This window comes from Capsicum annuum, chromosome 7 (genome assembly GCF_002878395.1).
Source record: "Capsicum annuum cultivar UCD-10X-F1 chromosome 7, UCD10Xv1.1, whole genome shotgun sequence".
Taxonomy (NCBI): domain Eukaryota; kingdom Viridiplantae; phylum Streptophyta; class Magnoliopsida; order Solanales; family Solanaceae; genus Capsicum; species Capsicum annuum.
The window spans coordinates 42,517,826-42,531,290 of record NC_061117.1 but is presented as its reverse complement, the minus strand read 5'-3'; the positions used below and the strand labels follow the sequence as shown (position 1 = coordinate 42,531,290).

The window sequence follows — 13,465 nt, the reverse complement described above, 5'->3', positions numbered from 1 at the left end:
TTGTAAAAATATGGAATCTTGGTTTTTTTGTTGAAGAAGACGATCAATATATATGTATGACACAAGAAAACCTAGGAGGGATCTCATTGATTGAGACAAAAAGTTAGCAACAACTTTTTCACCAACCCTTGTACTTTCTTCCAGCTGTGACGGTTGACTGTGATAGTGACAGGTGAGCCCAACCTATTCCATAATCAGTAGCAGTTTTTCATCACATAATCTCGAGAAACAAGTCCCAACATACAGTTTGTCAATCGTTAAAACTAAGGACTTAACAGAGGAGCACCAAAATTGTAAGACATTACCATGGGAGTACAAATAGGAACATAGGGGTGAGAATTAGGAAGATTAACCCCCCATATTACTCTCCATATTTCCCTAAAGATCCTTACTATGATCATTTTTAGTAACATCTGAAACTCCTAACATTCCATTCTTCGAATTGGAAGTGTTAACGCATGGGATAAGAGGCTTACCACCAGAATAGGTTGCAATAATTAACTCCCCTGCACCAACCTTAGAACTGCCTAGACACCATCGTTGATAACCGTCTCCAACCGCTCTTGAACCTTAGAATTCTCCATAGTTTGCTCAAAGTTTGGTTCAAATTGAAGCCACAACATCTTTGAATTTTGCTAACACTACCCAGATTACCATGCAACTCCGATTGAGCTTGAGAAATTATAACCTAAGCCCAACGCAACTATTCCTCAGAAATTCGATTTGCTAACCCATAGTTATTCTGCAAATGCTAAGAAATGTGGGGTAAATGTGTGGGTAAAGCCTTATGAGGGGAACGTATACAAGCATGATGCCTCAGCGGGAATTGTACAGTGGTCGGAGAGGCTCTTCCAGCGGCAACAAAGCCATAACAATCAAAACCAAAATGATTGACGGGAACTAAAAACCGCTGAGGAGAGAGAAAATTTTAGAGAGAGAATTTTTTGATTTTTTTTTTTTGGGTTTTCTTTGCATCTCTTTTTGTCACGTAAGGATCTTACCTTCTAATAAATCAAAAATGATAATTAACATATACAACTCATAATAATTATATTAAAATTGAGAGTATAAGTACATTCAATAGTAATAGAATAAGCACATTTAATAGTCAATAGAACATGTTTTTCTAAATCAGCCTCAAACGTCTATGTCAACTCGATCGGTCATGTTCAAAACATCTAAAAATGTACTAACACAAGAAGTCGGAATTATGTACCATTTTCATAATCAGGATAAATTATATTTAATCTTGTGCTATAATAATATTAATAGTTTGTCCAATTTCTATCTTACTTTGTGAACATAAACTTTACAATTAAAAAACATAGATGATTTAATCTTCGATACATAAGCTAAAATTATATACAATAAATCGTTTATTATATAAGTAAACGAACAAATAGACGAATGCATGATATATTTAATCTTCATCAGCAATTTTTCTATAATATTCATCTAAAGTTATTGAATTGGAAGCTGATAATTTGCACATGTTTAATGAATTTCGTAAGACAAAAATAAATTTTGACCAATGTAGTTAGGTTCGCCGAACCCGTAGCTTATATTCTAGCTCCGTCCTAGTTACCACATATTGCAATCAAAGAGAACAATATAGCCATCAGCTAAGACTATTAGAATACGTCGAATTATAAACGAACAGGTTTGTAGCTACCACTAGATCTTTACACATTGTTTTAGATGTACCACAAGCTCCATGTCATGTGAATGAAAAGCGTCTAATAGGTACACTTTTTTAAGTTTAAAATATTCGAATTAACACCAGGCTAATCAAATTTATTTCAGAAATCACAAAGCGAGCTTGTCGTCATCATCAACCACCATTGGAACAAGATCGTCCTTGTTGATCGCCTTCTTATACTTGTACCTCTTTGCAACAACAAGGAAAATGAAGAAGTTCAACACGCTTAAAACGGACAATAGCAAGAAGAAATAATGAAGCTTTCCATAGTTTGGATTGTCTGCTATCCATCCCGCCTTTCCATTCTTCGTGCTCAAATCTGTGACAATGGTTACCAACAATGAGCTCACATAACTCCCAAGCGCGGTGGTTGTCAGAGATAGAGCAGCACACAAACTCCGCATTGAATCAGGCGCTTGATCATAGAAAAACTCCAACTGACCAATAAATGTGAAAACTTCAGCACAACCAATTATCATGTACTGAGGAATTTGCCAAAATACAGACATTGGGATGTCATTTGTGGTGTCATAGTAATTGTGCCTTTTTACTATCCCGAGCCTAACTACCTCTACGACTGCAGCAGATACCATCGCAAAAACTGATATAACTAGGCCCGTACCCATACGTTGGAGTTGAGACAATCCATTCTTGTGACCTGTGAACTTTCGAACGAATGGGATAAGCATTCTATCGTAGACAGGAACCCAGAGAATCACTGCGATGGTGTCAAAAACAGAAAGCGAAGCCTCGGGGATTTTGAATTTGCCTAAATGTGTATCCATATACATGGCTTGCAACACAAACATATTGCTCATTTGGTTATAAACTGTGCTGAAGATAATCCCAGTAGCCCAAATAGGTAGCAACTTGATAACAGACTTGAGCTCCTCAACTTGTGTCACTGTGCAAAGCTTCCAATTGTTTGTAGAACCTCTGTTCTCATCCGACTCTGTTCTCACAGCAGCTTTGTCGAAGAATCTGTAAATGTAACAAAGCATATTTTGAGTGACAGAGATCTCGTAAATTCTAGTAAAATTAATTTTTAACCAGATATTACACTGATACGAGTCATTTTTAATTCGCAAAAGTGGTGATTTAGGATAATTTGGTGTATCGCGTGTCAATCATGAAATAGAAGAACATGAGCTCTTTTCAAGTCATGGCAAATTCTGAATATTAGATATGACATCAAAATAACAGGGGTCAAGGCTGGCTACTGAGACAATAGAGGATAAGTTTCATCGTCTAGAGGAAACAGGTCAAACCATTTGCACCCTGGCTGACATCTCAAAAATTTCATAAAAAGGGCTTTCTTGAGATCCCCAACGACCAATCCTCGAATGAATTGCTAAGGAATCTAATAAGTCCAAGATTGATTCTATCAGACGTGTCAATTGGGAAAATACTGTATTGATGATAGTGTCGGGAGGTCCTGTGAAAAAATAGCTCGATGCCAAGATGATAAAAAGCTTAAAAACTCTCAAGTCTTATTCAATATGAAAACCATAAAGAAAATGAGAAAAACAAAAGGTTTTTTGAACTCATGTTAATCTCTATGTCGTGGGCAAACTTTAGAAGAATTCATCGTTGACTAGCGAACATACCTCAACTCGTTTGTATGAGCCAGTTTGCGACTCCCTTTGATGGCGGATTCAGCTGCTGTAGTCTCATATAACAGAGATTTTTCGGCAGGCAATGAAATATCGTATTTTCTAAAAGAAGCCACAACAACCTGGCAAATACGCGTCAAAGGGCTGCCTCCAGGCTTTTGGTATCGATAGAGATGAGATCCTCCAAAGAACGATATAACAGCAAATGCCATAGCGACAGCAGGAACACCAAATCCCCAGCCCCAGCCAATGTCCTGTTGTATCCAGACTATCAAGGAAGAAGCAACGAGAGCCCCGATATTGATGGAGAAGTAAAACCAATTAAAGAAGGAATTCTTGTAGTTCCTCTCAATAGGATCAGCATCATCAAACTGGTCCGCACCATAGGATGACACACACGGTTTGATCCCTCCGGTTCCAAGTGCTACTAAGTAGAGAGCAACGAAGAACACTGCTGTCTGACCATCGGTCGCATGACATTTATCTTTTTCATAACAAGTTGGCCTAAGCCCTGGTACTGATGCTGAGATTGTCAATAATGCCATCCCCTAATTGCATAATAAGAAAAATCAGTTAACATCACTACCAGCAAACATTACCAAAAAAAAAAAAAATAGACTTAGCTACGAACTTCGTTTCTAATCTGTTGCTAGTAGCTCGTACAACCAACAAAGGCCAAACAACAAATTAATAAAACTCACACAAACATAGATAATTGAGAATATGGCAATTGTCCAGTATCTTCCAAGATAAGAGTCGGCGAGAAATGCTCCAATCAAAGGCATGACATAGCATGTCCCTGACCAATTCGCTTGATTTTTAGCCGCCGTAGCACTGTGTTGATCAAGTTGAGTCTTAAAATAAACCACAAGATTGGTGCTCATCCCATAATATGCCAATCTTTCACAGCATTCATTCCCTGTCAAAATGACAACAATTTAATACCAATAATATCAAGCTAAACTAATTGCATGGTCTAGTCTGGGAGTTTATTTCTTAGATTGTCGCTCAACTAATAGTTATCATCTCAGAAAGTCATATTCTTTGTTGAGAAAAAATTAGAATCAAGAAAAAAAGTGATTTTCTGATATAATAACTGTTATTTGAGTAGCCATCTGAGAAATCAACCCCTACCTCTAGTGTAGGAAAAACTAAATTGAATACAAATGGGAATCTCAAGAATCAAATTGGCGATGTTGCTTTTGGATGTATTTCAGAGATGACCAAGGAAAGTGACTGACGGGACGCTCCATTAAGATGAAGCCTGCTTGAGCCTTGTTACAGAATTATGGAGTATCAAACAAGAGGTGAAATTAGCAAGGCAATTGAGTCGTAAAGAACCAGACTCACTGTCAAGCTTATTAAAGACTTGAGGATGTTATATGTTATATGTTAGTAAATATTTGCTTGGAGTTACCAAGGCCAGTATTCAACATATATGGGGGAAGACGAACCAATGTGCAAACTTTTTGACAAATAAAGGGTACAGACATGATCTGCTAATCTTGGAAGATGCATTTAAGAAATGAAATTTTTTTTCTCCTAGCAGACTTACGCCACGTAGCTTATGAAAGTAAAAGACTATGGCATGGAACTACATTTGATAGGACCCCCAGAAACCCGAGAATATGATGATAAAGACAAGGAATTAATATTATCACCAAGTATATAAGGGCAAGCCTTCCAAGTTCCTGTTTTCTTCTTATTTGCAGGCTTATTCCGATAATCGACAGTTCCATCCTTAGTATAGATATCTTCTTCTTCTGCCATGGCCTAACAAAGATTAAGGAAAAAACACAATGCTTTCGTGATCCGGTTTTTATCGTTCCAATAATTATCTGAACCTGAAAACCTTATAACTCAATTGATCAGAGGGAGCCAAAAGATGGAGAAGTTTAAAACAATGTTATTCCTAAGGTTCATTCACATAAACCAAAAGACACTGCTCATGTTACGTCGAGGTAATGCTGAAAAAAAATGGCAAAATTCGATTCAACTTATTGTAATAGAGTGGCTAACATGTTAGGTTAACTGTACCCGGAAGCATAAAAAGGTTAGATGTATATCACCGAATAAAAAGGCTAGATACATATTTAGAAACGTTATATTAGTTTGTTGGAAAATTAGTGGCTCATTGTTTTACTCCCTTCTCTTATGCTATCAATCAAACAATAGCAAAAAGTTTCAAAAAATTAAATTAAATAAAAGCAGTCAAATCTCCCTATAAATTCTACAACCAATTTGTTTTATTTGAGTATTTGTCTCATTTCTTCCTCCATTTCAGGTTATTTAGATCCTTTTAGTTAATTAGTTTCAAGAAAAATAGCACTTTTGATATTTAGTAATCTTTTGATATTTTGGTATATTACATGTATACCTCTTCCATTTTACTTTTCATGTTTTTCTTATAAATTTTTTCATGCCTCTTACGGAGCCTTTAATAAACTACTAACTTTTTAAAAATAAATGCTCCTTTTGCTTGGTACACCCTTAATAAACAACTCATTTTCAGATGAAGGTAATTTTATTAATTTATCCCTAATTAAATATTATAGTACGATCAAAGCATCCTTGAAGGCTTACACATACATTTATTTAGAAATTAAATCACAATCCAAAAGAAGCACATATAAAGAAATGGAGAAAGGAAGTATTAACTAAGAGAATAATTTAACTAAATTATCCTTATTTATTTTTTATCGCAACTTAATATTACTCTTTTTTCACTTTATTAATATCTCTCCATATTTATTAAGGGTAAAGCCTAAATGTGGAAATTAGTACAAAGAAGTTAATTATATCTTGATTTTTTGAAATTACAACTATTTTGAATAATTTATTTTTCGTAAGGACGATAAGTAAAACGGGTCTGAGGAATAATTTTGTAGCTCTTTATGATTCTTTTTAGTTTTATGACATTTTTACCAGAGATGTTTATCTTTATGCATAAAAAGTTTGAAAAGATATTTTGGGTCTATTCAAATTGTAAGAAGAGAAGAGATCTCATTTACTCGTTTAGGATCATACAATATTTTCATTAATTTTTTAAAAAATTTGTGTCCAATCAAATTAAGACACATAAACTAAAAGTGAGGAAGTAAAAGTAATCATCTAGCACTTTCATTATGACTCCTAAATCTCTATTGGAGTAGTATTTCCTTCGCTCATTTTTATTTATTATATTTTAATTTGGCACAAAAAATAATTAATACATAACTATTTTATCATAATATTCCTATTAAATGATGTTATTATCGTGTATTGATATTAATTTGAAGAAAAAATAATAAATGTTAAGGATATAATATAAAAAGAAATTGTGTTTTCATGATCAAAAATAATAAATAAAATAGAAATATAATTTAAAAATTAGTAACAAATAAAAATGAAGAAAGAAAGTATGTTTTAGTAGTATTAGTACTAGTATAATCGAACAAAAAAGGAAGTAGACTAAACAAACAAATAAATCTCCAAAATGGAACAAAAATTTCGATAGAACAGAGGAGGACAATAAATTTAAATACTAAGTCATTTATCTTTACTTCACACATATTGATTTGGCACCTCCTTAAAAAGAATATTTCTTAAAATTTTATTTTATTAAATTAATTTTATTAATTAAACTTTGTCAATTTAATTTGACTAGCATTTTATCTAGTGAGAGAGTATAGAAAGAAAATAATAAACTTTTCCTGATTTTTATAAATTAAACAAATAAATAAAATGACTATTTCCTCCGTTCATCCTTACTTGTTCTTTTTCTTATTGGATGAAATTAAGAAGCACTAAATGATAGGAATAATTTTACCATATTACTCTTTGAATAATAAATTTAATACTTTAAAAAATGTATTATGTAATGAATCATATTTAATATTAAAAATAAAGTAGATAATAATAAATAAATTATTTATTAATTTTATATATTGAATAAGTGTTATTCGAATCTCAAAATATAAAATAGATAACTAAAAATGTACCCAAAAAAAAAGTATTTAAAATGGACACCAAGTAAAATGAATGCAGATGTGTGCTCATTGGTTTCATTGGAAAAATAAATGTTAAAACACACTTATTGAATTGATGAAAAAGACCAACAAAGAACTTACTTTTCTTTTGCTTTCTCTCTCTTTCATTGAATTATTATTGTCTTGCTTTCTGAAAATTAGGTGTTCGTCAACTATTAAAGTTGGTGAACTTTAAATTCGAGTGGGAGCCCCTTCAACATGTACCTAGTCTGTTCATACGAGAAATGTAAATTATCCAAATTATCCATACTTCTTTATCTTTTCAATTCTTTTTTCCGCTAATCCAAATTATCTATACTTTTCTATCTTTTCAATTCTTTTTTTCTACCACACTGAGGACATAACATTACCGCGGTTTAATAAAAACGCACACTTAAAAGACTAAAGAAATGAGAGAACAATCATGTTATTCAAACTCTTTAAAAATATTACATTACTCATATCGATCCTTTAAAATAATCTATTTTTGAAGAGTTCGACATACACCAATTAATATTTTAAAAAGTCTAAGCACCATAGAAAATAATTACTTGTAATAAAGCACATACTAATATGAGCCGACCAAAAGAAGCTAAGCTTAGATCACATGAATGCTACTAACAGAGAAGGAAAAAGAAACAAACCTCAAAGTACCTTTGTTGTTGTAAGAGAAATTCTTAGTAGGAGAAAATGTTGTTCCTGGAATTAGAAATACAAATTGTGAACTCAGTGACAGACACACAAAGTTATATGCTTTGTTATAGTTGACTCTAAATTTGTTCTCTCTGTCCTTTTTTTTTTTTAAAACTTTATATAGGAGTATAGAGAAAATAATGAAAATGGCCCTTAAATATATTTTGAGTAATTCCTGTCCTTTAATGATGAAAGTCGCTGAATTTCATATCAGGGGTTCGGGTAATTAGAATTTAAAAAATATATTTTTTAGAAAAATAAATTTTTCAAAATGAAAAAACTGATTTTTCTTGATGGAAATAGAAAATACATGTGCAAGAAATCACATTTCACATTAACTGTGTCTTCTTCACCCGTCAACACATGTCATCTTAAGCCCATCCCAGCCAACCAAACACTCCTAACCCAACCTCAACCCCCACCCCTATCTAACAGTGTCTTCTTCACGCGTCAACACATGTCATCTTAACCCAACCAAAGGTCAAGGGTTCGACCCTGGGTATGGATAAACACTCTGTTGGGAGCTCTCCTTTCAAATGGGGCCTGACGCGGGGCGAATCCGGATATAGTCGGACCCCTAAAAAGCGGGTACCGGACACCGGGTGGTTCAAACCAAAACTACATATTTTAACAAATATAGACTCCTAATTATCCTATTTAGCTTAAGTTTCAATTAATTATAATTCATAGCCTCCTCTTGCCTATTAATTATTCCTAATTACAATTCATAGTCTCTCTCATGTATTTTCTCTCTTTTTCTATTTTCTATTATTCTTTTTTTTTCTTGTTCAGATTTTTTTCTTCATTTTTTCTTTTTCTTTTTTTTTTGTTGTTTTCTCTTTTTTTTTTCTATTTTCTTTTTTTCCTTTTCATTTTTTCTCCTCATTTTTTTTCTTTTTTTTTTTTGTATTTTTTCTCTATTTTCTATTACTCTCCTTCTTCTTTTTTAGTATTATTTCTCCTTCTTTTTCTCTTATTTTTTCTCCATTTTTTTTCCATTTCATTTTTGCTCCTTTTCATTTGTGCGAACTAGCAAACATAAATACAATTACAAATTATAAAATACAAATATAAATGCAAACTATAACATATAAATACAAGTGCGAACTATAAAATACAAATACAAACTATAACATGCAAATACAAGTGCAAGCTATCATTTGTATTTTTTAATTATTGAAAAGGAACGATTGATTTTCTTTCTATGAATACTTATTGTTGACACCTAAGTTTTGCCCTCCACGACTAAATTTAATCCTGAGTTTCTCCAATTTTTAATAAAATTAAAATATTTATTTCATTCGAATAAAACTTTTCAAAATATTTTGGACGTAATTTTGTCATTCTAAGTAGCGATTATATATTATCGTGTTCAATTATAAAAGATTATATAATTCGATTACTTAAATATTGATGCTATGGAATATCAGATTTTAATCAAGGCTTATCTTGAAAATAAATTCAAATGATTAAAGGTTTAATTTAAATATAATTTAGTCTTAAAAATAATTGATTTGGATAAATATGTATTTGATTTAATCGAATCAAGAAGCTCGGGGTTAAATGAAATATTAATTCATTTCGAATTTTGATTTAATTTAGTCAATCTATTAGATTTGGCCATAATTGAAATCAAATTGGCCGCAATTGCGATGTAATTGGCCAATTGATTTTCAATTTGGCCAAAACTTAAATGAATTGGCCAAATCCTCAAATTACCTAATCTACCTAATTAAAACCCAACCAGCTGGCCCAAACACTTTAACCCGACCCGACCCGGCCCAGTACCAATTACCTCTTCTCTTTCAACAACATCAGCAAACCAACAATCATTTTTAACAGAAATGTAAAAACAATGCATACAACAGCAATCCGATTTCCACAGTCCTAAATCGACCCGAATTCGACCCGATCAACGTCTACCCGACCCGTTTCCAGTCAGCACCCTCCTTACAAACAACCCCAACAACAATAACAACAACTCAGAATTCATGCGATGTTACAGCTTATCCCCTATCCTCAATTTCAAAATTCGAATTCCCCTTTCAAAATACCAATTACCCCTCGATTTTTCTTATCCCACATCGGTGGTTGTTTCAAAAGAATCCCTCATTTCCCTTCTAAAAAAGCCCAACTATAGAGAAAAGGGAACCAAGTCTTGAAGGGGTGAAAACCCATTTTGAGCAGAATCAGTGAAAATTTTATTTTTTTTAGTAAAATTTTGTAGAAATTGTTGCTTGGTTGGAATTCTCGAAAGATCGATTCCAGTGGTGGCGGCATTCCGACGAAGCTCAAGGTTCCGTTTTGCTGCCCCGAAAGAGGTAAACATATTTTTCCCCTTTTAATTTTATCGTCACTTTCCTCTTCATCTCGTTCTTAGTATTAGTAGCTTTGTAGTTTAATAATAATGTTGCTGGGATTATTTGCTGTAGAGGCTATGAAAGCCATAGGTTTCTTTTCATGAAGTGTTGTTTATGCCAAGTAGATGTTCTTGTTCTAGTTCTTATGGCTCTGTTCGTCTGGTTTTCCTCGTTTTAGTCTTATTTTGACGTAACTTGTTAGTTCTAAATCTTTGGCTATGGAAATCAGTTTTGCTAATTTCACATATTCTCAATGTCACCATGTGTTCGTAAAAAGGGAAAAAGGAAAAAAAGAGGAAAATCTTGATATGCTTTTGAGATTCAACAGTGCTTAAGGGTAGGTATTAGGTGGTCCGTCTGTTTTTTATTGCGGGAGGTTGATAAAAGAATAAAATTTGAATGTTTGTTGTCTTCCTGTGTGTTATTCTTGATGTATGAACATCTCATTTGGTTCTAAAATCATTTTTCTTTCCATTAAGATAATGTTTTTGTCTTATGGTTACATTCTGTTAAGTCTATTCAAGATGGGTTTAAATGATTCACGAGAAGAGAGAAGCATTTGATTGGCGAAAACTTCTTTCTTTTCTAGCTTTTTCTTATTTGCATATCGAGAAACAATTTGTCGCATCTTGTCTCATGCTTAAATCTTTTCGAAAAAAAAAAAAGATTAAGCTTTGGCGGATTAGAGCATAACTTGGTATATACTGAATACCCAATTTATGGTTTTTGTTTATTTTTTAAGTTCATTTATTTGTTGACATAGCTGGAATAAAGACATTAATCAAGCTCCACTTATTTATTTATTTTTCTTTTTCTTTTTAATCCCATCTCTCAAACTGCAATTTTTGTAGATAAATAGAATAGCCTGCGAAGGATTTAACCATACTGGATCCCTTTGATTATCTTGTGATAATTAACATCAAGGCTTAAATTTTTTTTCTAGATGAACATGATTTCAAGAGGGGGTGTTTTTTTGTGAATCAAAGTAAAGCAGTAATACGATTTATCTCTCAAACTTGGCTTGCTCATGTATTTCTTTGGTTAGTATGGAATAGCCCTTTCTTCTTTTTTTTTCGGGAAAAGTTTGCAATTATGTTGGTACAAAAGAGCGATTGAAATTGTATAAAGTATAGCCCAGCAACTTTCTCAATGTTATCTTTAATTCATATGACTTTTGACCTATTTACCTTTCCGAAGAGTGTTTGTAAGTTTAGTGATCTGTGTTGCCCTCTTTTTTTTTTCTTTTTCTGTGTGGTGATATGATTGCTTAATCCTTGCAAATTATATGCTAGCCTAATGGGATTTTTCCCATGTCGAATTTCTTATCGAGTCGAACCATTCGCATCCTTACCTCTACCTTATTTCAGATATGTGTTAATTTCTTTACTTTTCTTTTGCATTTCGGATATATGTTTTAATTCTCTTTCTTTCCTCTTTTGCATGTGAATCCGTGTTGGAGTCCGAATGGACTCTTTCCCCTTTGCCCTTTATAATGAGCCATTGAGGCCCATTTTTCTCGAGTTAGTTTGGATCCATAAAGTCAGTCATGAGGCGTGCCGAGGCAAGAAGACAAAAGGAGAAAATGGGTTAAAACCCATTATTGAAGTAGTTAAGAGACCTAAAAAGTCTCATTTGTTTATTATTGCTTTGTTTATTTTTACTCATTTAGTTAGTTATTTATTTAGTCATTCGGGCCTCAAAGCCAAAGTTGTAAACTAAATACAGATAAAGAAAAACTCGAGCCAAAGGTTCGAGGAAAATAGTATAGGACAGGTTGTGGGCCGAAAGCCCAATATTTAGATTAGGATATGATTTACCAATTTGGGCCCAAGGGCCAAAATCCTTTTACTTTCTCCCCTTCCCCTCTTCTTTATGCTTGTTTGGTTTATATTTTTGCGAACCTAGTTAAATTCTTAGATAATCGCTAAAAAATTGGTTTTGCATAAACATCAAAATATTCCTAAAATCACTTTTCAAAAAATTAATCTTTGTTTAGAAGTTAATCAAAAGATATTTTCAAACAATCCGGATAACCGCAAGTTAGCGGACGTTTTAGGTGCCTAACACCTTCCTAAAACGTTAATAGGAACCGCTTACTCAGAATCTTTAAAACTTAAGCGATTTTTCTATTTTGGATCATTTAAAGTATCTTATAAAGTTTTCTTAATTCCTTTTCAAAATTAAGTGGTGACTCTGAAAAAGTAAAAATTTCTCTGCAAAACAGAAATGGTGACTCTGCTGGGGACTTTTTATTTAGGTTCTAACCAAATATTTGATTTCATCTTTTGATTAACTATTTATGTGTTAATATGTTTCGATTTTATGGTATTTAATTATTGTATCTCATAGCATATTTCTGCATTTATTTATAAACTATTTTGGGGTTTCGTGGATGTCCCGGCTCCTGTTGTTCAATTCCAAATAATGTGTTGGAAATACAACGGTTTATTAGCACGTGAGTCATCTGATGGCTATTCGTATTTCCAAACTCAAGTCATCCGCTTACGAACCTGGTTCCAACCCACTCTAGACACCTAGGATAGAGCGAAACCAAAATCCTAGTTTAGGCACGAGCCTAGGATGACCCAATACCAGAGGGGGTATTGGGCCCACTAGAAAACTTGCCCTGTGTCTATTGACCTCGAGTCAATTACAGACGAATCATATCTATGTGTTAAAGAATTATATATTTGTTTAATCCAGTCCATTATCCTTTGGGGGTTGAGAGAAGGCTTGTTTTGCTTACTTTCGTATAAGGATGCCTCAATCGTACACCGATTGATAAAGGAAGTAAAACAAGCCAAGCAAGAAATTGATCGATTTGGATAGTTGCATGACATCTATGGCATAGTTATACAACAATCGTTTGATAATTAACAGATGTCGTCGATAACGAGGAGTGGACAAAGCTAAGAGGGCGAAGGCCGATAGAAGAGCATTTAGGAACTCGTATTTCCTATCCCCTGCGTGGGACATTATTCTTTTTCTCATGTTATTTTCCCTTTCCCTAAAGATTGTATCCTTTTTGTGCAGCTTTTGTAGACATCTATGTCATTTATGTATACCTATGAAGGTTTTTTGGGGATAATGGAT

The 13,465-nt window shown here is 33.2% G+C and overlaps 1 protein-coding gene across 8 annotated transcripts in view; it reads right to left on the bottom strand.

Moving 5' to 3' along the window:
- Nucleotides 1-1,603: 1,603 nt before the first annotated feature.
- LOC107877811 (protein NRT1/ PTR FAMILY 8.1) overlaps nt 1,604-13,465 on the bottom strand; it is a 33,076-nt gene continuing 21,214 nt past the window's right edge. Inside the window, exons 2-7 of one of the 8 annotated variants that reach the window (XM_016724553.2) lie at nt 7,964-8,018; nt 7,422-7,549; nt 4,974-5,085; nt 4,014-4,231; nt 3,307-3,860; nt 1,604-2,680 (exon numbers count right to left, since the gene is read on the bottom strand). In XM_016724553.2, the coding sequence (XP_016580039.2) occupies nt 1,807-2,680; nt 3,307-3,860; nt 4,014-4,231; nt 4,974-5,085; nt 7,422-7,448 (1,785 nt within the window). In that variant the 5' untranslated portion in view covers nt 7,449-7,549; nt 7,964-8,018 and the 3' untranslated portion in view covers nt 1,604-1,806. Of the gene's footprint in view, nt 2,681-3,306; nt 3,861-4,013; nt 4,232-4,973; nt 5,157-7,421; nt 7,550-7,963; nt 8,131-13,465 lie in introns of those variants that run through there. The other 7 variants (XM_047393488.1, XM_047393489.1, XM_047393490.1 and 4 more) reach the window with 7 other exon arrangements.